Source organism: Halichoerus grypus, chromosome 9 (assembly GCF_964656455.1).
Source record: "Halichoerus grypus chromosome 9, mHalGry1.hap1.1, whole genome shotgun sequence".
NCBI lineage: Eukaryota > Metazoa > Chordata > Mammalia > Carnivora > Phocidae > Halichoerus > Halichoerus grypus.
Window position 1 is genome coordinate 52,327,803 of NC_135720.1, and position 27,515 is coordinate 52,355,317.

A 27,515-nucleotide genomic window follows, 5' to 3' on the forward strand; every position below is an offset into this window, starting at 1 on the left:
TTTTCTTCCCCCACTACAGATTTTCACTGGTTACTTTCTTTTAAAATGTTTTATTTTGGAATAATTTTAGATTTACAGAAAAGTTGTATAGGTAATGCAGAATTGCTGTATATCGCTGACCTAGTTTCCCCAGATGTTAGCCTATGTTACCATGGTATATTTGTCAAAACTAAGAAATCAACATTGGTAACTGTTAACTAAATGCCAGACTTTATTCTGATTTTACCACTTTTTCCACTAATGTCCTTTTTCTATTTAAGAATCCATTCCAGGATAACAAGTAACTGGTCACACCTTAAAATTTCTATCATATATGTAGCTACATTCCCTTTCTTATTCTAAATGCTATTTTTTTTGAGTTCTTTCTTCCCTTGAGTTTTCTTTAGGCTTGTTAAATGTACTTTCATTTTTATTGATCTTTCCAAAAACTTGTGTTTGGTTTTATTTATTTATTTATTTATTAGTTTCTGGGGTTTTTTTTTCTTAATGTGTTTGTTTATGCTTTTGCATTTATTAATTCCTCCTATAATCTTTTGATTAATTTTGTCTTTTTTCTAGTTCTTTCAATTGAAGGTTAATTTATTTCCAGCTTTTCTCGTTCAACAATAAAATAATTTTCAGATTGTAAAGTTTATCACTTTGGCCTTTCCAATAATAGATTCTGATAAAAAAGGATTACATTGAGTTTATTTCTAAATTTCCAATTTTAATTTTGATTTGTTCTTTGACTTAAGAGTTCTTTGGAAGATTATTTTTTAATAGGAGTGACATCATTTCTTTTGTTTATTTTTATTAGTACATCTCAAGTTTTATTGAAATTGTGACCAGTAAATGTAGCCTGTCTACATTTTGGAATTTACTGAGATATCTCTGTGATGTAATAATTATTAAAAATGTTTATTTTTTTAAAAGATTTATTTATTTTAGAGAGCACAAGCAGAAGGGGCAGAGGGAGAGGGAGAGAGAATCTCAAGCCGACTCTGCACTGAGGGTGGAGCCTGACGTGGGGCTTGATCCCAGTACCCTGAGATCATGACCTGAGCCGAGACCAAGGGTCCGACGCTTAACCAGCTGAGCTACCCAGGATCCCCTGAAGGTTTCATTATATAGGCATGATTGGTTAACTGGTGATTAACTCCATCTCCAGCTCCTCTTCCCTCCTTAGAGGTCAGAGGTGGGGCTGAAAGTTCCAACCCCCTAATCATGCTTTGGTCTTTCTTGTGACCAGTCTTCATTCTGAAGCTGTATAGGGACACCCAGCCACCAGCCATCTCATTAGCATACAGAGGCACTCTTTTTACTCTGGATATTCCAAAGGCTTTAGGAACTATGTGCCAGGAACCAGGGACAAAGACCAAATATCTGTTTCCCGTTATACCACACTTAGCCTCCTGTGGTCTATGACCATTTTTCAGTCTTTCCCTGTTTCTCATGACTGATAATTTTGAGGAATACTAGTCAAATATTTTATAGAATGTCCCTCAATTTGGGTTTGTCTAATGTTTCTCTCATGGTTACACTCGGACTGTGGGTTTTGGGGAAGAACACTAGAGAAGTGAAGTACCTTTCTCATCACATCCTGTCAGAGATACACGCTATCAACATGGTTTATCCCTGATGGTGTTATCCTGATCACCTGGAGAGGGTAGTGCTTGCCAGGTCTCTTTAATGGAAAGTTACCTTTTTCTTCCTCTTTGCATATTCTATTCTTTGGAACCAAGTTACTAAGTAACAGGAATGGGGGTGGGGAAATTAAGCTTTAAGTCCTGGAGGGGTGAGCATTTACTTAAATTATTTAGAAATCTTTCTGTAAGGAAGATTTGCCACTTCTTCCACATTTATTTATTTATATCAATATGGGCTCATGGACATTTATTTCATACCTTGGGCTGTAATTAATTTTTAAAAGTTCTCTCCTGGGGTGCCTGGGTGGCTCAGTAGGTTAAGCGTCTGCCTTCGGCTCAGGTCATGGTCCCAGCGTCCTGGGATCGAGCCCCGCATGGGGCTCCCTGCTCAGCGGAGAGTGTGCTTCTCCCTCTCCCTCTGCTGCTCCCCCTGCTTGTGCTCTCTCTCTCTCTCTGTCAACTAAATAAATAAAATCTTAAAAAAAAATAAAAGTTCTCTCCTATTTGCTGAATGAATTCTTTTTCATTAGGACATTTACTCTGCTGTCTATTAATCTATTTTCCCTTTGAATCATTTTACTTGTTTTTTTTTTCTTGTTTATTTTTTCTTTTTATGTCCGTCGTTAGCCTCATCTTTATTTATTTATTTATTTATTTTTAAGGATTTTATTTGAGAAAGTGAGAGCAAGAGAGAGCATGAGTGGGGAGAGAGGCAGAGGGAGAGGGAGAAGCAGACTCCCCACCGAGCAGGGAGCCCAATGCGGGGCTCCATCCCAGGACCCTGAGATCATGACCTGAGCTGAAGGCAGATGCTTAACTGACTGAGCCACCCAGGCGCCCCTCATCTTACTTTCTTATGTGCTTATGTGGTCAATGTAATAGGATGATTGCACCAGGTTGGGAGAGCTGGAAGCAATCTCCCTCTTTCTCCATATAGAGTTTGGTTTCTGTAGCTTGGCTTTCAGAAGTTCCCTTAAGCAGGCACTATGCACTCACTTCAACAAATGTTTGTTGGGTGCTGATTATGTGCACGGAGGCAGTGTTCTGGGCGCTGAGGATAGAGCAGTAAACAAGACAGGTAAGATTTCTGTTCTTATGAACTATATCCTAGTAGGGGTAAGATTAATAACAAAGAAATGAAGTAATTAAGAGTCATGAGTCCTGGAAAAGGAGTGTAGTGTACTACTTTAGATAGGGTGGGCAGGGAGTACCTCCGAGCAGGTGAATTTTGAGATGATCTAAAGTTTGAGATAGTCAGCCACGGGAAGAATGTTTTCCTTAGAAGCAAGGATAAAGGCTGTGGGGAAGAGAATAAGCTTGGTATGTGCAAGGAATAGGAAGAAGGCCTGTTTGGCTAGAGCACAGTGAGCACATGTGAATGAGATATGGGGAGATAGGCAGAGGCCAAATCATGTAGAGCTGTGCAGAACAAAGGAAGAAATATGGATTGAATTTTAAGCACAAGGGGAAGCCATTTAAATCAGGAATGTGACATGATATGAGTTGCATGTTAAAATAGCATTCTGGCTGCCCTGTGGAGAAACTCAGTTGAACCTAGGCAAGAATGGAAAGAAGGAACCTAATTAAGAGGCTGTCACAGGAGAGAGATGGTGTGGGCTGGGGTACTGACTGCAGTGTTGGAGAAACACAGATCAGTTCAGGCTATATTTTGGAAGTATATCTAAGAGGACTTGCTGATAGATTGGGTAATTCCTGAGAGTGGTGGAGGCTGGTCAGAAAAGGAAGAAGAACCAGGGTTATCCTAGGCTTTTGGCTCTGAGTAGCTGAGAGGATGATGGGGCCACAGGAAAGACTGGTTGTAAGGGATTGGGGATTAAGAATTCTGTTTTGAACAAGTTAATATAAAATAGCTATTAAGTATCTAAATTGAAATGTCAGATAGTGTTATAAATGAAACTGGAGCTCAGGGGAGAAGTGTGAGCTGGAGAGAGAGATTTGAGAATCATCAGATCAGGTACAGATGATATTTAAAGCCATAAGACCGAATGCGAGTGAGTAAAGGTATAATGATAATAAAGAAGCCCCAAAGACGGAGTCCTGGGGATATCCAGTGTTTTATAGGTAGGTGTGTGTGTGTGTGTGTGTGTGTGTGTGTGTGTGTGTGTGTGTGTGTGTGTGTGAGAGGGGAATAGAGCCAGCTCAATTGATAGTGGTGTACCTGGGAGTCCTGGGGATATCCAGTGTTTTATAGGTAGGGTGTGTGTGTGTGTGTGTGTGTGTGTGTGTGTGTGTGCGCGTGTGTGTGTTTGAGAGGGGAATAGAGCCAGCTCAATTGATAGTGGTGTACCTGGGAGTCCTGGGGATATCCAGTGTTTTATAGGTTGTGTGTGTGTGTGTGTGTGTGTGTGTGTGTGTGTGTGTGTGTTTGAGAGGGGAATAGAGCCAGCTCAATTGATAGTGGTGTACCTGGGAGTCCTGGGGATATCCAGTGTTTTATAGGTAGGTGTGTGTGTGTGTGTGTGTGTGTGTGTGTGTGCGCGCGTGTGTGTTTGAGAGGGGAATAGAGCCAGCTCAATTGATAGTGGTGTACCTGGGAGTCCTGGGGATATCCAGTGTTTTATAGGTAGGGTGTGTGTGTGTGTGTGTGTGTGTGTGTGTGCGTGCGTGTGTGTGTTTGAGAGGGGAATAGAGCCAGCTCAATTGATAGTGGTGTACCTGGGATGCAGGGGTGCAAGAGCACCTCACCTGGCTCAGAGGGGTCCCAAACAAATCAGGTTTGGCCAACTCACTGCTGACAAAATCCAAAGGCAGAGAAATGAATGGTGGTGAAACAAGAAAGGAAGGCCAACACTGGGAAGACGGGGCTCTAGCCTCTCAAAGACTGTCTCCAAAGTGCCAAAACTACTTCCAGGTTTATATAAGGAAAATGTGGGGCAAAGGTTTTGGGCGGGTACCTGCAGGTAGTCTTTGAAGATCAAATGGATCATTGTCATGGAATCAATCTGGGTGGGGTCTTAAGGCTCAGAGCAGTCCTTATTGCTTCAGGGGGTAGTTTTGGTTCCCATTAGGGGATGCTCTGCCTTCAGGGTTCTTCCACTTGAGCCAAGAGACAAATGGGAAAGAAAAACCCAACTAAAAAGTTGGGAGTCAACAGGGAGGCAGCCGAAGTCCTCTTTCAATGGTAGCAATGAAATTGGTGACGTGGGCTGTGGCTGTGGCTCCACGCCCAGTGACTGGGTGGGATGTGGGTTTAAATTCCAGACCAGATCCATTTGGGGTTGTAAGTATTTGCAGATGGCTTCTCTGGAAACCTGTACTGTCTTGGCGGCTGTGGAAAGACTTTTTTGTGGATGGATCTGCTGGAAAGGTAGGGCTATCATTCTAGCCTATTGCATCTCTAGAGGACAGTGGGTGGGTGCAGAGGATAGAGGTCCGAAGAGACTGTGGTTCTGGTCAGTTCTCTGGGACTGGTATTGTAGCTTGCATTATAATTCAACCTTCCTGTGATAAGACTACGTGTCACACCTTTATATTTTAGGTGCTATTCAAGTGCCTGGATTTACCTTTCTTTTCTTGAATCTCTTCCGGTAAAGAAGTCAGGACACAAGGCACGTGCTGTTTCATCCTCTTCCCAGAATCCTACTTCCTCATTCCTTTTAAACACTGCAAAGCTTTTTATCTTTTGGCTATGCCACCGTTTATTCAGTCAGGCCCTATGTTGATGGAGATTTTTGTTTGGTTCAGTATTTTACTACTACAAACATGTCTTTTTTCATATAACTTGGAGTATTTGTATGACTTTACCTGTCTGGTAGATTCCTAGAAATGAAATTACTCTGTCAAAAGATATGTGCATTTTAAATTTTCATATCAATGGTTAAATTACATTCCCCCATCAAGGTTCTGTGCTCAATGTTTGATTGAACACATTTAGCTAGATGCACCATTGTTCTGTGAAAAACAGACCATGTGCTATTTCTTGTGGCAGAACTAAGGAGACTTAGTTTCTCTGTCAAATAGATGGTGAGGGTAACATTGTGGGAGCTACATCAGTTTAATTCCTTTAATTTTTCCTTTTCTTTTTCATTCAAATATTCAGTTAATCCCGTTTCTTTAGGCTGTAAGGTAAAGAATAAGGGGAATAGAAAGCAAGAATGTGAACTGACTGGTTAGCAAACTTGTTCTTGAAAAGACAAATGTCAGTCCGGGAAGTGGAAAAGGTTGAGATTCAGTAATATAATATCTTATATCCACTGCCTTCATGTTAGGTCATATAATTCTTTGGCATTAGTCCCTTTTTGTTGACTAGAGAGGCCTGGATTATAAGCCTTGGGATAAGAGGGTGGAGTGGGGATGTAAATTTGGTGCCTTTTCCTTCCCCTTAAATAAAGTCCCTTCTGTCTCAATAAGGCAGACTTCAGTGTTGAAGTCAGCCCAGGCAAGGGCATGTTTTTATTTTTCTGTGAGAGTAGGATAGATAAGAGCAGACATATAAATGACCAGATGATTTAGGAAATTTTTGGTATTTAGGCTTTAGTAATTTGGCGTCTGAGCTATTGTTCTCTGTTACCGGTGGCTAGTACGGTGGCTTGCTTCCTTCCTTCCTTCCTTCCTTCCTTCCTTCCTTCCTTCCTTCCTTCCTTCCTTCCTTCCTTCCTTCCTTCCTTCCTTCCTTCCCTCCCTCCCTCCCTCCCTCCCTCCCTCCCTCTCTCCCTCCCTCCTTCCTTCCTTCCTTCCTTTTTAAGATTTTATTTATTTTAAGGGCGCCTGGGTGGCTTAGTCATTGGGCGTCTGCCTTTGGCGCGGGTCATGGTCCCAGGGTCCTGGAATCGAGCCCCGCATCGGGCTCCCTGCTCGGGGGGGTGGCCTTCTTCTCCCTCTCCCACTCCCCCTGCTTGTGTTCCCTCTCTCGCTGTGTCTCTCTCTGTCAAATAAATAAATAAAATCTTTAAAAAAAAAAAAAGATTTTATTATTTTAGAGAGAAAGAGAGACAGCACGAGCGGGAGGGCAAGAGGGAGAGAGAGAATCTCAAGCTGGCTCTGCGCGGAGCCTGCCACAGGGCTTGATCCCAGGACCCTGAGATCATGACCTGAGCCAAAGCCAAGAGCCAGATGCTTAACTGACTGTGCCACCCAGGCACCCCTGGTTTTTGCTGTATGCTTGCTTTTCATACCAGGTCTCTAGTCCTTGAGACCTATAATACAAGTAGTGGTAGCAATATATTATAGATGATAAAACTGAAGCTCAGAGTGATTTACTAACCTGTCTAACATCACAGCTCAGCACGTGAACGTGCTATATTGTTTCTGTCCTCTAGGAGGGCAAATAGCTTATGTTAAAGAGATGTAATGTTTTATTGTATTACATGTGCCTTTTAGGGGAACATTCACAGTCTTCTGCAGTTAAGGAATTATTCAGAAGTTTGCAAAAACTGTCGTGAAGCATACAAAACTCTGAGTAGTTTATACAATGAAATGCAAAAAATGAATGAACTTGAGAATAAGGCTGAATCTGGAACACATTTATGCATTGATGTGGAAGATGCAGTAAGTAATTTACTTCTTTTTTTTTTATTATATTAAGTAATTTACTTCTGATATGATATGTATTTTGCAGTGTTCTTGATTGTGCCTTTAGTGTCATTATCCCCTTTAGAGGTATATTGGAATCTGCATATGTTGTCTTCAACTAGAAATAACTGGTTATAAGTAGTAAAGTTTTAGAATATCCGGGTCTGTCAAACTAAAATGGACACTAATCAAGTACTTCATAAATGAGTTGATAATTTGGTACATTTGGTCTTTTAAGTTTGATGATAAGTGCCCTTTTCAGAGCCATTGGTGTTATATGTTTACATTTCAGTTTCTTGTGCACTTGTTCCAGATTAAAGAAGTCTCTGGTTTGCTATCATGTGTTTCTGAAACCATTTCTTAATTACTTCCTATCCCATTGCTTTTATTCTTTATTATCATCTGAAACTTTTTTTTATTTTTTTATTTTTTTATTTTTAAAGATTTTATTTATTTATTTGAGAGAGAGAGAATGAGAGACAGAGAGCACGAGAGGGAAGAGGGTCAGAGGGAGAAGCAGACCCCCTGCTGAGCAGGGAGCCCAATGCGGGACTCGATCCCAGGACTCCAGGATCATGACCTGAGCCGAAGGCAGTTGCTTAACCAACTGAGCCACCCAGGAGCCCCATCATCTGAAACTTTTAATTTACTTTTTTATAGTCTGTCACCCCTCACTAAAATATAAGCTACATGAAGACAAGGACCTCATGTCCTCTTTTGTTTACTGTTCAGTATTTAGAAAAGTGCCTAGCATATAGTGGGCCTATTAGCAATGTGTATTGATTGAATGGTCAACAAAAAAGCCTTTTCCTCCATTGTATAGGTTGCCTTCACATGGGACACCACTAGATGGCGATCATGCCTTTTTATGGGACTATGGTGCCTGAGTTTTGAGGCCTCAAAGGAAATAGGAATTATTGGCTCAGAGAGCTTAAGGTCCAAATTGATAAACCTAATGGTTGAGAATGATGAATATGAATAACAGCTCAGAGTGAACTATAGTGTATCACTAATATTCGACATAGTAAAAGCACTTATTATCAAACTTAAAATGGGTGCACCATAGGGATTTTTGTTTTTTTACTGCTCTAATGTCTGGATTAGTACCTGGCTTCCAGTAGGCTCTCAATAAATACTACATATATATTTTAAGACTAATAGTCTATTTCATAATTTTTAAAATAAAGAAAAATGAATATTGATTCTCTGACATAAGTTGAACTACACAGGATATCAACATGACCACCTGCTTTAGAACATCCTTCTTATAATAAGCAAAACTTAACAGTAAACATACAAAGCACCACTTGCAAACCAAATCTCAAACAAAATTCAGGCAAGAACATTTTTCTACATTAAATTTGATAGTTTCCTTATATCACTTAGCATGTTTGATAGAAACCATGAGCTCAATTAAAATGAGGTATTGCTGCCCCCAGATGTCTGTTTTTAATGTATGCTGCTAAATAAGATATTATCTAATAAAGTTTCTATGACTCATTAGATATTATGTACTTAAAAAATTGTTTGCCATGTGAATCTTTCATAATATCTTAGGTAATGTATTAAACATTTCATAGATATCTCTTGAAGAGAAGCTGTATTTAGTTGATATTTTTATTTCCATTCTAAAAAGATTGCAACAAGCTCAGTGAGATTACATATGTAACATAAGAAAAAAATTTTTGTTTGTTTTTGTGAGCCTCCTCCCCCCAGTTTTACTGGGGTATAATTGACAAAATTGTAATATATTTAAAGTGTACACTGTGTTAATTTGATACACACACACATTGTGAAAGGGTTCCCACAGTCGAGTTAATTAACACACCCATCACCTCACATAATTACCCTTTCAGTCTTTTTTAATGAATGAAGCATGGTCGAACAATATTCATATGATAAAGGTTCTCTGTTTGAGATCTAGGAAAGGTTGGCATTCCTTGGATGGTGTTATGAATTTAGAATATGAAATTTCTGTATGGATATAAACTTATATAATGACTGTGAACCAGCTAATTTAAGAAATTGTCTTCAACTATCAATAGATTTTTTTAGGGATGTATATTTAGTCTAAATTCTGGATGCCTGTTATGTTATTAATAAAACAATTACATAAATTGAAGACAAATATAAAATAAAATAATTTTATTTGTTTTGTTCCAGATGAACATTACTCGAAAACTTTGGAGTCGAACTTTCAATTGTTCGGTCCCTTGCAGTGACACAGTGCCTGTCATTGCTGTTTCTGTGTTCATTCTCTTTCTACCTGTTGTCTTTTACCTTAGTAGCTTTCTTCATTCGGAGCAAAAGAAACGCAAACTCATTCTACGTAAGTTCCTTTTTACAGCTTTATTTAGCTAACACCTGTATTTTAAACACTTAGGCCTGTTTTAGAAATGATGTATACTCTGAAAACTCAAACCGTATTAAGCTAAAACAGCTCTTTGCTTCAAATTTTACAGTTACACTTACTAATGGAAGAGATGTGTAAGAAGTTTATAGATAATCAAAAGTCAACACACGGTATCTTCCGGATATTTTAATTGAGAAAGCTTGGAATAAGGCTGGCAGCAACAGAAGAATAGCAACAAAGGTTTTGCAGGCTTGAAATGGCCATAGTAGGGAGAGGTAGACAGCTCTTAGGCCCATCAAAGCCATGGCAGAACCACCTAGAAAGCCATCTAAAAGGCAGGGAGAAACTATGGTGAGCACACAGATGATTTATGAACAAATTGGAATCGTAGTTTCTAGATCATTACTTGACGTACAGCATGTGCTGAACACATATTCCCCATCAAACAGGGCAGAGCAGAAAAAGCACGAATTAGAAAATCCCATCTAGCTGAAGAAGAGTGGCTTCTAAGTGTCATGGTTTCTTATTATCAGAATGAAGATATGGGCTTATCCCTTAGTAATTTTAATTTTTAAAATAGAAAATGTCTTTTTAGAAAAAGTTAGGCTTTTTTTTCTCTTAAATATTATTCCTAGTCTAGGAACCTATGAAATAAAAAATCTTTACCTTATAAATTTCTTTCTTTCTTTTTTTTTTTTTTAAGATTTTACCTATTTTAGAGAGCACTAGCAGGGTGGGGGTGGGAGTAGGGGGAGGGTCAGAGGGAGAGGGAGAGAGAATCTCAAGCAGACTCTGCACTGACATGGGGCTCGATATCATAACCCTGAGATCATGACCTGAGCCAAAATCAAGAATTGGACGCTTAACCGGCTAAGCCACCCAGGCACCCCCCCTTATAAATTTCTTTCTAGCCTTTTTTTTTTCATAGTTTATTTAACCTCACTTCTAATACATCTAATTAAAAAAAAGGTTACTTGCAGATCAGTTTGAACTGAATTTGTAATGTTTTGTCACCTTGAAAAGCTAGCTAATAGAGGGGAGAGTCTTTAATATGAGAGTATTTAGTAAAGCTTTTCAGAGATTGCTAGCATTCTGTAAAACAGGTAATAACTCAGTCCTAAAAGCACTCATCTAGAATAATAACAAAATACTGCAGGGACCTCACTATTGAGAAATTTTGTTTTTCAGGACTTGGTGTACTTTTAAAGTTTAGCATCTTATTTATCTTGCAAATAATTTAACTCTGCGGAAGATATTTACTGCTTCTGATCGGGGTTTTTGTATGTTTGTTTTCTAAATCACTACCCTCCATCTGTTTGTACAAGCCACAAACCTTGTTATCTTTAATTTCTTAATTCTTTTCTTTTTTTATTTCCCCATTCCCATATTCTCTCCCCCACCCCTTTTCACTCCATCAGCGAGTACTGATAGCCCTACTTCCAAAAATGTATCTTAAATTATCTTTTCTCTGTCTCCATTGATAATACTCTTCCCTAAGCCATCCCATCTCTTATCCTCCCATGCAGGAGTCCCTTAACTGGTGTCCCTGCTTCCATTTTTTTGACCCACTACAATCCATTCTCCATATAGTGGCTAGAGTAATTTTTTTTTTTAAGATTTTATTTATTTCTTTCGACAGAGACAGTGAGAGAGGGAACACAAGCAGGGGGAGTGGGAGAGGGAGAAGTAGGCTTCCTGCGGATCAGGGAGCCCAATGTGGGGCTCGATGCCAGGACCCTGGGATCATGACCTGAGCCGAAGGCAGACGCTTAATGACTGAGCCATCCAGGTGCCCCTAGAGTAATTTTTAAAACACAAATCTTACTATGCTTTTCTCCCACGTGAAACCCTCATGTGTTCCTGTTGCATCTAGAATAAAATTGAAACTTATTTCTAAGCTATGTGTGACCTGGCCCCCCATCTACCTTTCTAAACTCACTGTACCCTCTCCTTTCTTTGTTCATGATGCTGTATGTAGGCAGCCTGGCCTTCTTCCTGCTCCTCTCAAACCCAGACTCATTCACACTGCCCCTTTCCCAAAGCTCTTGTGCTGGCCCTCCCTACTTTCCTTGACTGGCTCCTTGACATCCAGGTCTGAGGTCAAAGATTACTTACTCAAAGTTACCTTTTATGACCCCCATCCTAAGAATACATCCTTCTTTTAATTCTCCTATATTTATCATCTTTCTTTAATGGTACTTAATCACTTTTTAAATTAACTTTTTCATTTATTTTCTAACTTATTTGTTTGTCTCTCCTTATTTATCTCTTACAGTTGATTCAGCTGTAAGCTCTATCAGAACAAAGATTTTGTTTATCTTGTTCATCACTGTATCACCAGCATCTAGAAAGTACCAGGCCTATAGTAGGTGCTCAGAAATATTCGTTGAATAAAAGAACATTACATTTAATGGTAGCATTTCCTAGAGTGTGTTCCTTAAAATACTAGTCCTGTGAAATTCCTTTTTATGATCTTTATAATGTACCTGAATATAAATTAAAGGCTCTAAGATTACATTCCCAAAACTTGACAATAGAACTTTTGCATAATACCTATTAATGTTTCCTGGAAGCATTGTTTCTGAATTGATTTATGAATTTAAGAAAATGCTGGTGTAAGCAAACAGTTCTTGTGCTGTTACCTCATGGACATTGTTACTTACTTTTCTTTATGCCACAATTTTATATGCCCCCATACGTTAAGTCGTATGGTAGCAATTAGGGATTAAAACAAGGAACAAGGCACAATATATGCCCTCAAAGAACACACTGACCATAATCCAGTTACTACAACAAATGTAGTAGAGGCATACAGTGTGGTTGGACCACAGAGAAAAAAGACTAACTCTGCATTAGGGATGTTGGAATTCATCATTAGATGATGATCTCTTGGGGTAGAATTGTATTTTTTATTTATTTTTATTTTTTTAGTATCCTCAGGGGTAGAATTTTGAAGGATGTAGGGATTTATCAGAGAATAAGGAAGCAAGGAAGTTGTAGGTATATGCACTCATTGGTATTGCCACCTGGTTAGTTTAATAAATTTGGTAATTAGTAAGAAACTAGATTACTTCTAGTGGTTTTAAACAGCATAATAATAATAAAAAAGCCCTCTTGATTTAGTTTGCCTTCCACATCCACAGAAAGCTTAAGAGTAGACTTCTAGCTTAGACTGTTTTTTAGGTTAAGTTGCCCTTTAGTTTAGTTGAAGCAATACACTGGTCCAGAAAGTCATGTTGTCCTCTTGCACTTAGAGTGAAAACCAGCGGAGACTGGTTTTCATCCTTGAGCACATATCAGAATTGTCTGCAGAGCTTTAAATCAAAACAGAAAAGCAGATGCCTGGGTCCCTTTGCAGACCTTCTAAATCACAACCTCTACTCTCACGTTGAAAACCTCTAGAGAGGTTCCTAGTTAGCCAATGTAAGATACTTTTACTATGCCACAGTTGTTTTTCATTTCTGGAACATGAGAAACATTCATGTTTAACTATAAGCACAAACATTACCAAGTGAAATAGCATGATTTTCTTTACTAACCCTAATGACTCAGTTCCATTAGCATCATAATCAAAATTGATTGTACATATTTTAACACCCATATATATTTGTGTGTCTGTGCATGTGTGTGTAATACAACTCACTTTTCTTTGTAAGCCATTTAAATTTTTTTTCAACTTTTTTTGACAGTTTTTTGACATTATAGAATTATTTTAAGAGAAATCTAGATTTGGATTTCTAACTTAGACTTTTAAATATATCATTTTATTATTGTACCTTATAGCACTTCCATTTTTTAAGTAGAGTACTCTTACATTACATATTTGAGATTATGATGTTCAAGATGATATAAATTATGCCTGTTTTATTTGGTACTGCTTCTAACAAAGTCATGTGTGGCTTCAAGCAAAGCTATGTTTTTTGAGGTTGGTAGAAGAAAATAGGCGTAGGTTTTAATTCTTAGAAGATTGAATCTATTCTGATTCAAACATAGAGTTAATAAATACTATAGTTTACATAAAAATAATGAATAATTATGTTTAGAGAATTCAAGTTAAAATATAATACTTTTGATTTATCTAGCCAAACGTCTCAAGTCCAGTACCAGCTTTGCAAACATTCAAGAAAATTCAAACTGAAATCTACAAAACGGAGAATTAACATCATATTCCATGGCTGAATGGTGGAAGATACAGCTTGGTCCAAAAGAGGATGAACTGATTCGACAACTCAAGTTCCCTAAGAAATGCAAGGACTTCAGATTTATTTTTAAATACGAATTTTCCATTTTTCTTTCCTTTCCATCCTTTTTTTAAGGGTTTGGGTATTTTTAATTTCTAGGCCTAGCAATGTCATCTATTTTAAAGTGTATTTGTTATAATAACAAAAGATGCAAGAACAATCTTTGTTTTATTTTGTAGGCATATTATTACTATTTGAGACTCCTGGTATCTCCTTATTAATGTAGTACTTAAGTAGCAAAGTTTTTGAAAACTAACATTTAAAAATTAATCAGTTATGGCAAAGACTTTGGAAAAAGAAATACACTTGCCAAAAGTAGCCGGTCCAAAGATTAAATTCGCCATTGCAGTATTATTGTTACATATATATTTAATATGTCACACATTACAAATAATATGTAATTCAATCTCTAGTTCCCTTAAAGTTATTTTTGAAACCACTAATTATAAACTTCCCTAACAATTTTTAGAAGCAGGAAGGCACATTACATTTATCTTTGTAAAAAGATTTGTGGTAACTGATTTCTTACTTAACTTTTATAAATATATTTTGCACCTTATTTTTGCCTTTATTTCATAAGTAATTTGAAATCACTGGACTGCTGTATTATATTCAGGGCAAGATGGATTCTTTTTCTACCAGGGATTTGCATTGTGAATTACATTAAGTTATTTGGCAATTTATAATTTATTACTACTTTAAATCAAACATAGCATTATCACAATATATTTAAGTTGTGATTTTTTTTAAATGAAGATTCTCTTGGGTTATATGGAGATTTTTGGAGGGGAGAGAAAGGAGGGGTAGAAAAAACTGAAGGCCCAGAAAATAGCTAGGGAAGGACCTGAGGGGATGCTCACTATAAGACTGTTGAATGGTTCATGTTGAGGGCATGAGTGAAGATGAGAGTCTGATGCAGAAAGCAGTTAGGTTAAGATGCTTATTTTTTCCTAAATTATTTAAACAGATAAACGTGATACGATGGAAATGAAGTCAGATATTTCACTATCAGAAAGCAAATTCTATTTTGGAATGTTTATGTCAACTTTTTTTTAAAAAAGCTTCATTTCAGAATTGGGCATAGCTTTTTTTCCTCAGGTTTTTAGTGTTAGGTATTTCATTTGTTAATTCCTTCTTGCTTTCTGGGTGAAAATAGGCTTTGTTTTAAATGTTGAGAGTATGAGAAATAAGGGTTAGGTTAAATAGTACAAGAATTTTAATCCCTTTGTATGCTATAAAATGCTCTGTAATGAGACAAGAAAGTGTTTTTAATTTTTTTAAATGTTTACTGTATATGCAGAGTGAACAAGAAGGCTCATCTTTGGATATGTAACATATCCAAAAGCTGTTACAGTTTTTCTAGTCTGCTGTGATCCATTTAAAATGTGCTGGGGTTTATTCCACGGTCACTCTTCATGCTGCTGATACTAATAGCACTGTCTTGATTTGAAGCATATAGTTGAGGGCCATTGAAAGCAATCTTTCATTAATGCAGATAAAACCAGTTTATATATGCAGAGTTACAAAATGGCATATTTGAATCTGTAAGTAGTGACTCTTTGATCACCTTTCAATGTTACATATTTCTAAAAACCATTGCTTTTGGATATGGTTGCTAATAAGCACTTTAGAAGAGAAAAAACAACCTTGACTATTTTTCTGGTTGAGTCATTGCCTTTAGAAGTAGCATCAGCAATAGATTTCAAAAATAAGTATTAAGCATTACACTAAAGTGTATAAATACTTCATTTTTTAGTCATATTGAAAAATTCTTTGCCTAGTTTTAAATTCTGAGACACATAGCATATGTGTGTGCATTAGCTTTTTGACACTTTGAAATAAAGGAAGTAATTTAAGGAAATTGCAGTGCCATATTTGTTTTTGTTTTTTGCTTTGTTTTGTTTTGAAAGAGAGAGAGAGAGAGACAGCAAGCGGGGGGAGGGGCAGAGGAGGAGGGAGAGAGAGAGAATCCTAAGCAGGCTCCATGCTCAGCATGGAGCCCAATGCAAGGCATGATCTCACAACCCTGAGATCATGACCTGAGCCAAAAATCAAGAGTTGGACGCTTAACTGACTGAGCCACCCAGATGTCCCAAGCCATATTTGATTTTTAAATGCATTTTTAAAACTTATGAGTTTCTGAGAGGTCTGCTATATAATTCTTGTATTTGTTCTTCTACATGTAATGTTTTTGTTGTTTTTTGGCTACCTTTGAGATTTCCTCTTAATTTTTGATTTTCAGCAGTTTTACTATGATGTGTGTAGGTATATTTTTCTTTGTATTCTCCTTGGGATTCTCTGAGCCTCTTGGATCTTTTTGTTGTCTTTTATTAATTTTGGAAAATTCTCAGCCATTCTACTATCAAATATACTTCTGCCCTCTTCTCTCTCATCTCCTTCTGGGATTCCAATTCGATTTGTTAGGTGATGTGATACTGTCCCACAGCTATTGGATGCACTCTTCTGTTATATTTCACTCTGACTTTCTCTTTGAATTTCAGTTTAGATCATTCCTTTTTTTTTTTTTTAAGATTTTATTTATATGAGAGAGAGAGAGAATGAACAAGGGGAGGGGCAGAGGGAGAGGGAAAGAATCTCAAGCAGACTCCCTGCTGAGCACAAAGCCCAACATGGGGCTCAGTTTCACAACTCTGAGATCATGACCTGAGCTGAAGTCAAGAGGCAGTTGCTCAACTGACTGAGCCACCTAGGCACCCCAGTATTTTGTTTGTTTTTAAAGATTTATTTATTTGAGAGAGAGAAAGAGAGAGCACAAGTGCAAGTGGGAGGGAGAGAGAGAATCCTCAAGCAGACTCCCCACTGAGCGTGGAGCCTGACATAGGGCTTGATCCCAGGACCCTGAGATCATAATCTGAGCCGAAACCAAGAGCTGGCTGCTCAACCAACTGAGCCACCCAGGTGCCCCACATCCTTTAGTATTTTAATCACAGTTATTTTGAAGTTCCTGTTGGATAGTATCAGTATCTGGGCCATCTCTGGATCTAGTTCTGTTGACTACTTTATCTCTTGACAATATTATTGTCATTTTCTTCTTGATTTTTAATTTGTCTTACAATTTTTGATTAAATGCCAGACATTGCATGGAAAAGAACAGTAGAAACTGGGATAAAATAGTATTCATACCTGCAAATGGGCAAACCTTTCTATCAGGCTATTAGTATGGAGTAAACTGAATATCTCCTACCAGTAGTTCATCTGGGTTTGGGTTTTATTGTTAATATCATTACCTTCAGCATATTATAGGTTTCAAATTCCTCCAGTGGTGGACTGCTGCTACTTTGTGTTTGGTGTGTGGCCTGAAATGCCAGAGAGTTTTTCTCAGTGTTCCTAGTTCACCTTCAGCTTTCAGCAGACTGTGCATACCTGTGCAACAAATGGGATCTCTCTCCATGGTCCTGTCCCTCCCTCTGCTGTAGAGTTCTCTTGCTGGTTTCTTTGTGCAAGGCTTATGGTTGGGGCAGGCAGTCTCATGCAGGTTCTGGGCTCTTGAGTTTTAGGGTGGGCCTCCCTCTCCCCATGGCAATTAGACTCTGCATTGTAATGGGGTGAGGTCTTAAATGGGAGTGAGTTTTCTGTCCCTCTCTCACTGGTAGCAGACCTCTGCTTTGTATCAGTGAAGGATCCTGGGGACAGATGGGTTTCCTGCCTTCCTGCAGCATCTGATGGCTTTTGCTTCAACTCCTCCTCTACCACAGTCAACCTTTTCTTGGGACTAGGGGACAGGAAGGTTTTGTACCCCTCCTCTAGTGGCAGATGGCTTTTTCTTTGTATGGAAGGTGGACATGGGTTTCATGCCTCTCTCCCAGTGGTAGCTGGTTGTCATCTGCTCATCTCACCAAAGGGAGGCTCTTTCAATTCTCCTGATCTGCCCCCAGTCTTTCTTACACCCAGGGAGGCCTATGGAAAAGTGCTGGCAAATGGGGCAGACGCCTTGTATCCATGGCCCCCAGAGATTCTAAGTTGTCATATTAGCCCACACTTGGTCTTTAAGCTTTTGTTAACATTTCAGTTTTTTTTTCCTCTTACTTTTTTGGCTGCTACTCTTCCTCCTGTACTCTGAACAAAGCAAAACAGTTTATAGGAGCAGTGCTTATGTCTTTCTATATCTTAAGTGGGACTAGAACTCACTGATTGCTTCTGTGTTGTCAACTCTTAAGTTTTTACTTGACAACAAATTGCTCAGCAGTTTGTTGAATACGTTCAGAGGTAAAATAGGCAGTGAGGGCCTTAGCAAGTTGACTGGAATTGTGGCGATTGGAGGTCCCAGTACACTGCAATCATGTCTATTATGTCCTATAATGGAGGTGTCATCACGGCCATGAATGGGAAGAACTGTGTGACCATTGCTGCCAATAGGCGCTTTGGGAGCCAGTCCAAGGTGGTGACCACAGACTTCCAGAAGATCTTTCCCATGGGTGATTGGCTGTACATAGGCCTGGCTGGGCTCACCACCGATGTGCAGACTGTTGCCCAGCACAAGTTCCAGCTGAACCTGTATGAACTGAAAGAAGGTCGGCAGATCAAGCCTTGTACCCTCATGAGCATGGTGGCCAACCTCGTGTATGAGAAATGGTTTGTCTTCTACTACACAGAGCCAGTCGTCACTGGGTTGGACCTGAAGACCCTTAAGCCCCTCATTTGCTCTCTAGACCTTATTTGCTGCCCCATGGTGACTGACAACTTTGTGGTCAGTGGCGCCTGCTCCAAATGTATGGGGTGTGCGAGTCCTTCTGGGGGCCTGACATGGATCCAGAACACCCGTTTGAAACCATACCACAAACCATGCTGAATGCTGTGGATTAGGATGCACTGTCAGGCATGGGAGTCATTGTCCACATCATTGAGAAGGACAGAATTATTACCAGGACACTGAGGGCCTGAATGGAATAACCTGTTCTCCGAGCCTACTTTTTTTTTTTTTTAAATAAAATAGTTTTGTTTTCAAAAACAAAACAAAAGGTAAAGAGGTAAAACAAAAAACAAGATTGACAATTATGAAAGCCATAAAAAGGAACCAAATCCCAAATAAAAAAAATATGGTAGCTGAAATTAACTCAGTGGAAGGGTTTTATGGCAAATAAGACATAAAGAGTTAATTCAAAATATGTTAGAAGAATATCTCCAGAAGGAAATGTGGAAAGAAAAAATTTTGGAACTACAGATTGGGTAGGGGGTGGGTAAGAGGTATAGAGGATGCATTAAGAAGATTTAATATAAATGTAGTTAGAGTCCCTAAAGCAAAGGAGAAAGAAAATGGGATGGAGGCAATACTTGAAAAGATTAATAGCTGAGAATTTTCAAAACTGGTGAAAAATGTTGTCACAAATTACGAAGTCTAAGCAGAATTTAAAACAAACCAAAAGACCTAGTCACATTCAAAGCAGATGAAAACCAAAGAGAAAATCTTATAAAACAGCTAAAGATATGTTACCTTTAAAAGAGCAATAATCAAACTTACTGCTTGTTTCTCAAGAGAAATAATGAAAGCCAGAAAGACAAATATTTTCAAAGTGCTAAAAGAAAGTAACTGATAATTTAGAGTTATATGCCCAGTCAAAAATGGTCTTCAAAATTAAAAGAGGGAATAATGGCATCTCTGGATATAAAGACAGAAAGTTCTCACAAGCAGGCCTACGTTTTAAAGGAAATACTAAAAACAGTTCTTCAGGCAGAAGTAAAATAAGCCTAGGTGGAAACTCAGAGGCATTGGAAGAAAAGATTGATGTAAAGGGAAAAATACATGGATAAAGTTAAATAATGACTGTATACAACAATAATATTCTGTGGGGTGTCTCTATATTCTCTCTATTCATTAATCTATATGTATGAAAGAATGAATAGAATGAAAACAGAACAATGGCATAAAAGTCAAGAGGGGATTATTTTTGGAGTCAAGATGTTTTAAGGTCATTGCATTATCTGAAAAGATTATTTCTTTAGGCTGTTCTGGAAGTAGGATGGCTTGTCAAGCAGGTACCGGTAAAGAACTAAAAAGACTGAAGATACATTCTGGACTGAAGATACATTCTGACTCAGATCCACTTCCATTCCTTTCATTACATCTTTTAGGATTTTCTTCTGCTCTTGACTCTTTGTATTTCTTAAGGAAGGAGCTTGCTATAAAAGAGAAAGCAGGGGCTTTAGAATCAATCAGACCTGGGCTTAAACTCCTGCTTTTCCCCTTACTTGGGCAAGCAATTTACTTCTCTGAGCCTTCACTTTGGGAGGGCTGTGAAAATGGGAGGTAGTAATACTGGCCTCACAAGATTATTGTGCAAATTAAGTATACGAAGAGCCTACAGTGTGATGCCCAATATCCAGTACTTCATATTGCTCAGTAGGTACTCGTTTTTCCCCTTATGGACTGCACTGTGCAACTGGCACTTGGTTATTCACCCTCTCACATTGTTTCCTAGGTTCCTTATATTGGTGATTATTATCCCTCTATGTATCTCCCTTTCCTCTCGTACCCCTAGTTCAGTGAATAGTGTTTGGAGGAAGAGTAATACTTGCTTGAGGAAAACACGTGTAAATGAGATGAAATACGTTCCTGCACTATACATTATGTTGGAAGGTATCTTTGTAGCAGTTCTACCCAGAAGGATATTTGAGACCTTGAAGAAAAGTCCTTCAGCTGCCCATGAGAAGCATAAATGGTGAAAACATGTTTAATGGAAAGAGAGAAGTGCCATTTTACCATGCAGGAACCCTCCAGTTTAAGTCCTGAAGATTCCAGGCTGGAGGCAGTGCTGAGTATCATGGATTGCTGCCCTTAAAACTAGCGTCTTAAATTGTATATAATACCTTTTCTGGGCAAGAGTCCCATCTACTTAATCTCTGCTAGATGAGTATATATTAGATCTGACTGTTGAAAAATACCAAGTTAAACCAGACAGTTAAAAAAAAAATCAACATGATGCCCATAACTGGCTTAATTTATCTTTCCTTTCAGTAATCCCACGTATTACCTACTTATTTGCTGTAATGAACATGCCATTCAGCTGAAATAAGATTAACTGCTTAAACCGTGGCATTACAGGCAGAGAACTTTAATGCCGCTTTGTGTTTCATTGTAAAGTTCAGCAGTTAAACGATATGGTGTTGTCGTTTCTTCCTTTGTAATCAAGATGGTTTCACTTAGGATTAGTGCTCCCCAGCCGATTCTCCTGATGGAATATTTGAAGCAGCAAATTTATATGTCTAGGTTACAGCCTGGCAGCAATAACAACCTTCAGAATCAAACCTGTTGGCCTAATCAGCACTCAAATTGCACTGCTCTTTGTGAGGCCCCCCTCTGCTCTAATGGTGATGGAAATCTCGCCTGCCATGCAGACTATGGAAGGCAAATTGGAAGGGGGCTTGGCCATGCATCTGGAAAATAGCTCTGTGATGACTCAGGTCGGATCAGAGTTCAGAATGTTAACCCAAGTTCCTCCCAAGTGAATGAACATTCACCTGTTCTCTGCATCAAGGTCAAATCCCACTTCAATGGAGCTTTTCTAGACTGTTCCAGCCCCCACTCATCTCTCTTTTCTTCGAAGTTTAATTGCAATTATAGTTCTCTCTCTATAAGGCTGACTATCAATTTACATGGTTCATATCATTGTTCTATATGGGCTAACACTGTCCCTTCAGTTAGAAGTCCAGGACTAGCATCTACATGGTCCTGGGCCCAAAGGGGCATGTTATTTAACAGTTGCTCATTGACTGAAGGAAACACCCTCTGTGTGATGTGACCCATCATGACTCTGCCTGGATATCCACAGTGGGGACTATCAGCCTCAGCTGAGCCTGCAAGGGTCCCCTATCCTAATCATGTCTTCTCCTCTGTGGAGCATATTCCAGAGAGTGAACATGGTGACCAACAGATTTGTCCATCCATTCATTGATATTTTTTTTTTTCCACTCGGTAAATATTTATTAAGCATCTACTGTGTACCAAATCTTTTCAGAACTACAAGAACTGAGAAACTTCTTGCTGACCATTTTGGTGGAGATGGGGAAAACAGTTTAAAAGAGCTAGACGAAAACTCCTTTCTTCTCACAGAGTACCCTTCAGCCCCAATTTTTGGGCAGGAACACCTATAACGCTTCCTTTCCCTGTTTGTTTATTTACCTGTTCTTCCCATTCTCACTTCTCCCCTCAAACCGCTGTGCTACATGGGACTGTCCCTCCCCTGCTTCCCTGGCTGTGACAATAGCAGGCTGTTGAATTTTCCTGTGTGAAACTGGTTTGCTCAGGTCTCTGCCAAGCCGGCTGCACTTGCTAGGTTGGATGGATTCCAGGCATGCTCCTCTGGGTAGGATTTAGTGTGGGTCAGGATTCCTTAGTGGGTAGGAAGAGGGTGGGGAGAGAAGAGGGAGATTAGGTTGGTTCTGCCCTCTCTGCCTAAGGAATTAGATGAATTGTTTAATGAGTTATAAACAGGGAGCCCTGCCTTGGATCTACTTCCACGCCGAGCCCAATACTTTTGACCCCTCCAGGGGAAAGCCGGACCCTCAATCACCCATGGGGTGATCTGAGGCTGTTGTGGGCATGTCACATCCAAGCTGGACCTCTTGGGAAACCTGAGGTCACTCTCTTGACAGCTGTGAATCCAATAATGAAGCACCCTAGTCTCCTGCTTCCTTCATTTTTCTGGCAGAACTAGGGGCTTTCCTAGAATGGTAGACTGTTAGAACCAAGGGGAGCCTTCATCACCCTTTATTCCAGGCTTCCTTATTTTTCAGGTGTAGCAATGACAACTAGTCGAAGTGGTTTACCCAGGTAGATGGAGCCATGTGGCAAAGCCAGGGCTGTGACCCATGTCCCCTGACTCCCAGACTACAGCCAGGACTACAGCGTGCCATCTCTCCGCATTCCCTTTTTCCATCACTCTGTTCCCATGCCTCCTTTTACTGCCTCTCTCTTGACTGACGCATCTGTTTTTCTTCCTCTTAAATTTCAAAAGCAAAAACTACCATGTCAAAAGGAAAACAAAAATGAGCAAAACTGTTTCGTGGACATTCTCCTAACACCTTAGATTTGTCTAGTTTGCTAATATATATTTCTTAGATGCCAATGTGCTTAAGCATTCATTTCATTGAATTTGCTGTGGACTCATAAGTGTTTATTAAGTCTATTTCTAATAGGAAGAGCATATTTTTTTCTTTTTTAGTTCAGACTTGTTTTGATTACAAGTGGCAGAAACCCAACTCAAACTAGCTTACACATAAGAGGAGATTTATTGGATTCCATAGCTGGAAAGTCCAGGAAGTGATCTCACTTCTAGTTTGCCTGGACTCAGGAACTCAACTAGTTGCCCTATGCACCCTTTGTCCACTTATCTTTTTTGCCTTCATTCTTTCCCACTGCAGACAGGTGCTCTCCATGTAGTAAAAAAAAAAAAAAAAGGCTGCTGGCAGTCCTCATTCACATACTTCCAAAACGTCACACCCCTTCTCCTCCAGCTCCAAATTGAAAAGTCTCAGAAAAGGGCTCTAATTGGCCCAGACTGGGGCACACGTTGCCCGTCCCCGGACCAGTCACCGTGCCTAGGAGAGTGAAGTACTGTGAGTGTCTGGGCCTGTGAGGTTCTCTGCCTGGCTCTTCCTGCCACTAACACACACGCTCGTGTCTCTGTTCATCGGTTTAAAAGGCAGAGTCCTGCAACTTGGCAGCCTTGCCAAAATCCTATAGAGTGGCAGAGAAGTATCTACAAAGGCAAAATTGAAAGACAATTATTTGAAAAGACAAATTGGTAGACTCCTACTTTAAACCCCTTCCCACTGTGTCGCCTGGAGACAATGTACTGAGTGCTTTGGAGTAGATCTCTACCTGGCACCTGCTTTGCATTCCCACTGTGTACCTCACTTGTCATTAGCACCGTAGTATCTGCTCACTGCCGTCAACTGCCTTCTCTCCCTTTCCTGACCACTTAACACATTACCAGGTTAATACTCTTGTACTGCAGTTCTGATCTTATTTGCACATTTACTCAAAAATCTTCTTGACAGGAAATCACAACAGTCAAAGTCTACTGATTGCTCAGGTTTGGAAATTGTGACCTGAGTAGAGTTTGAGGCGGGGCAATATAAGATACAGTACAGCTTTCTGGCTTCCTTTTGATTTCACTCTAGCCGTAGTTAGTGTCAGATCCCACAGGTTAAGGGCTTCGTTCCACAAAACTGCCCCCAACCTCTCACTTTCAGATGCCAGTCACAAGTCCTATGTTGTCCCCTATACTTCGGACTGACTGACTATAATCGGGGTTCTCACAACCCTCTTTTTGGGCTTGATAATTTGCTAGAATGACTTAACTCAGGGAAACACATATTTATCAGTTTATTATGTAATTAAGAATATGATAAAGAATACAGATGAACAGTCAGATGCAGAGATACGTGGGAGAGGTCCAGGAGGATCCTGAGTGCAGGAGCTTCTGTCCCTGTGTAGTTGGGGTGCATCATCCTCCCCACACGTGGATGTGTTTACCAACGCAGAAACTCTCTGAATCCCCTATACTTTGGGGATTTTTATGAAGGCTTCATCACGCAGGTATGATCGATTATTAACTCAATCTCTAGCCCCTTTCCGAATCTTCCCAGAGAATAGGGGGTGGGATTAAAAATTCCAAGCTTCTAATTATGGCTTTATCTTTCTGGTGACCAACTCCCATCCTGAAAGCTATTCAGGAGACCACCAAGAGTTGCTTCATTAGAACAAAAAACACCCAGGAAGTTCCAAGCAATTTAGGAGCTGTGTGTCTGGAACTAGGGTCAAAGACCAAATATTAGAACAAAAGATGCTCCTAATGCTCTTATCACTTAGGAAATTAGAAGAGTTCTAGGAGCTCCGTGCCAGGAACTGAGAAGCAGAGACCAATATATGTATTTACTATTAACTTCACAAAGTCCTTTATCTTTCCCCTTTCCCTCCATCCTACTGCTTGGAATATGGCTGTTACGGCTGGAGCTCCATCTTGAAAGAAAGGACAAAGGCCGTGCATGGCAGAACAATAAGCCTGCGTCCTTGCCACCATGGAGCCCCCTACCTACTCAGGACTGCCCACTCAGTTTGTATGTGAAGGAAGAATAAACTTTCGTCTTGCTTAGACTACTATTATTTTGAGTTTGGGGTCATTCACAGTTAAACCAACACCAGCTGATTCAGTACATTTCAGGTGAACAGACGAAAAGAGGAAATTCTGTTTTGCACTAAGGGACAAGATAATGTGTTATATTGCTCACCCAGGATGGGGTGAATGTGTGGTAGCCTGGTGTGAAAAGAGTGAAAATGTAGGTATCTGTTTTGGGGGACTTGGTAGGAACAATGCTACTTCCTAAAAGTGACCAAGGGCAAGGCTTTCAACTCCTTTCTTTCTCTGCTTTGGTCCTTAATCTACCAGTACAAATCCCTTGAGCATCCAATGTCCGATTTGGTAAAATAATAAAAATGTTCTATAATGTGTTTGGTTTTCATTTCATGAATAAGAAACACTAAACAATTAATAGAGGGATAAAGATGCATTCTCAGTTTGAAAATGGAAATACACTTAATAATAAAAAGAAGAGCTCCAACTTATTGACAGTCTTTGATGTTTTAAGCACTGTGCAAAGTATTTTAAAACATTATGTCATTTAATCCTAACGACAATCTGATGTGTTTAATACTGTTTTTAGCTCCATTTTCCGGATAAGAAAACTGATATTTAGAAAGGTGAAGCATACGTAGAATCACACAATAAGAACGGATCTGCATGACTTCAAAACCCATATTCCTAAGCAGTATTCTGAAGTTGTGAAGAAAATATGTTTTACTACCTCAAGATCTCTTTAACAGCTTCATTTTGCAAATGAGTGGCAGTCAGGCTCCCCACAGGAAACAGAATTCACCCCAGACAAGTTGGATGAAAAGAATGGAACAAAGGGGCTACCTCAAGAGGTGCAGGCAGGGTTGAGAAAATGAATGAGGGAGTTTGAGTCTGACACCGGCAGGAAGCTGTTATTTCCCCTAGGGCTGAAGGGGCCAAGGGGAGGAAAATTGGTATTGGAGCCTGGTGAGAGCTAGAGCATGAAAGATGGGCCACCAGAGGGGAGCCATAGGTGTGGGACTTCACAGCTACCAACAGAGACACAGCTCCGAAGCAGGAAGGGCAGAGAATAAGGCCCGATCGCTCTATCCTCCCACCCTCTCATCTGAGGGCGTCAGTCTCCTTGGGCACAGAGCAGGGCAGGGAGGGATGGAGAATGAATCTTGAAGCAAGCCGACTCCATCTCTGAGCTACAACAGCTCTGTAATCCAGCCATCACTCAGACTTTTATAAAAAATGGTCTCTTTTGGGCAATTCGAGGGAAAAGCCCCACAGGATCAAGGGCAGCTCTCAGAACTCAGGAGCCCTCACTTCTGCTGTTTTGCAAGAAGGCGATCTGCTGGTCGGCGGGGGCATCTTGCAGGCCCAGTGTCTTCTCTAGCTAACCTCTCTAGCTAGCCTTTAGCTTTTAAATCTTAAATAAAATGCAATTGCCTATTTTCAATTAAGGTCCAGTCTCCATTAAGGACAGTCTCAGCCTTCATTGCGGAATTCCTTCACGCCATGGGGAGGAAGAGCAGCTGTCAGAGTGCAGAAGTAGATGATGGTCAATAAGAAGCTGTTTCAGTGATTAACATATATTTCTTATTTGGGACTAGTGTAGTCATTTATTTTTTGAAAATCCATGAGTATTTTATCAATAAGAACCAAAAGTTTGTTTCAAACTGCGGTAGCAGACACTTTTTTTTTTTTTTAAGATTATTTGAGAGAGAGTGAGCGAGTGAGCGAATGCTAGCGGGGGGCGGGGGGGCAGGAAGGGGCAGAGGGAGAAGGAGAGAGACTCTTAAGCAGACTCGGTGTGAAGCATAGAGCCAGATACAGGGCTCGATCTCACGGCCCTGAGCAGAAACCAAGAGTCAGACGCTTAACCCACTGTGCTACCCAGGAGCCCCAGCAGATAAACACTTCTTAAAAGACCATGACAAGGCCCGTTCCACTGTTAGTTGTGTTTCTCTCATATTATTCACAAATTTTCTGTTAAAAGGAAGTAAGAGAGGTGCAGGAAACTTGTGAGAAAACATCTGGGGTGAAATGAAGAATAAGTACATTGCTAATCTACTGTCAACCTTTTAAGAAGGAAAAATGCTACAATTTTTAGTTTTCTTTCAGAGCATATTTTCTAGGCATTGGCTAAGGAAAAAAATCGGTATTGCGAAGAGAAGGAAAAGGTAAATTCTGATGATAAAAGCCTCCAGGAAGCACAAGTGATTCAGTGATACCGCCGACCTGGGGTGCAATCTAGTTTTCATGAGAAACTGTGTGGAAAGAAGGCAGTAGCCGGCACACTCCAGTGAGGCTTTCATAAGCACATATTGCCACCTTTGGGGCCACTAGAACATAAAGTCAAATCCTCAGGCAAATTATAAAATGGCACTCTGAGGAATTATGAAAATAATGAGTAATTCTACTTTTCAGATATATGATGAAACCACATTATATCTCAGTTTTTTGTGGTTAAGTTTTATTTTAAAAGTATTTTTTAAAGCTCTATTTTTCTAAGTTGTGTTTCTAACCTTGTGTTCTTTCCCAAAGCGGTTTTGTCACATTTTTCTGTTTGTGGTGGTCACTAAAGGGCTAAGCTGGGGAACCTGCCCGCATGTCACATGACCGACCAGCACCAACAAGGAAGGACGTCTGGGACCCCTGCTTTGTTTTTTGCCCTGTTCGCAAC

At 39.7% G+C, this 27,515-nt stretch overlaps 1 protein-coding gene and 1 pseudogene across 1 annotated transcript in view; both read left to right on the forward strand.

The window, feature by feature from the left end:
• The window catches only part of OSTM1 (osteoclastogenesis associated transmembrane protein 1), a 29,289-nt gene extending 14,979 nt beyond the window's left edge, over positions 1 to 14,310 (forward strand). The window contains exons 4-6 of the mRNA XM_078055864.1: positions 6,966 to 7,133; positions 9,321 to 9,486; positions 13,593 to 14,310. Coding sequence (XP_077911990.1) covers positions 6,966 to 7,133; positions 9,321 to 9,486; positions 13,593 to 13,648 — 390 coding nt within the window. The 3' untranslated portion in view covers positions 13,649 to 14,310. The remainder of the gene's footprint in view (positions 1 to 6,965; positions 7,134 to 9,320; positions 9,487 to 13,592) is intronic.
• Positions 14,311 to 14,451: 141 nt separating this feature from the next.
• LOC144379058 (proteasome subunit beta type-3 pseudogene) lies at positions 14,452 to 18,662 on the forward strand (annotated as a pseudogene).
• Positions 18,663 to 27,515: the final 8,853 nt, after the last annotated feature.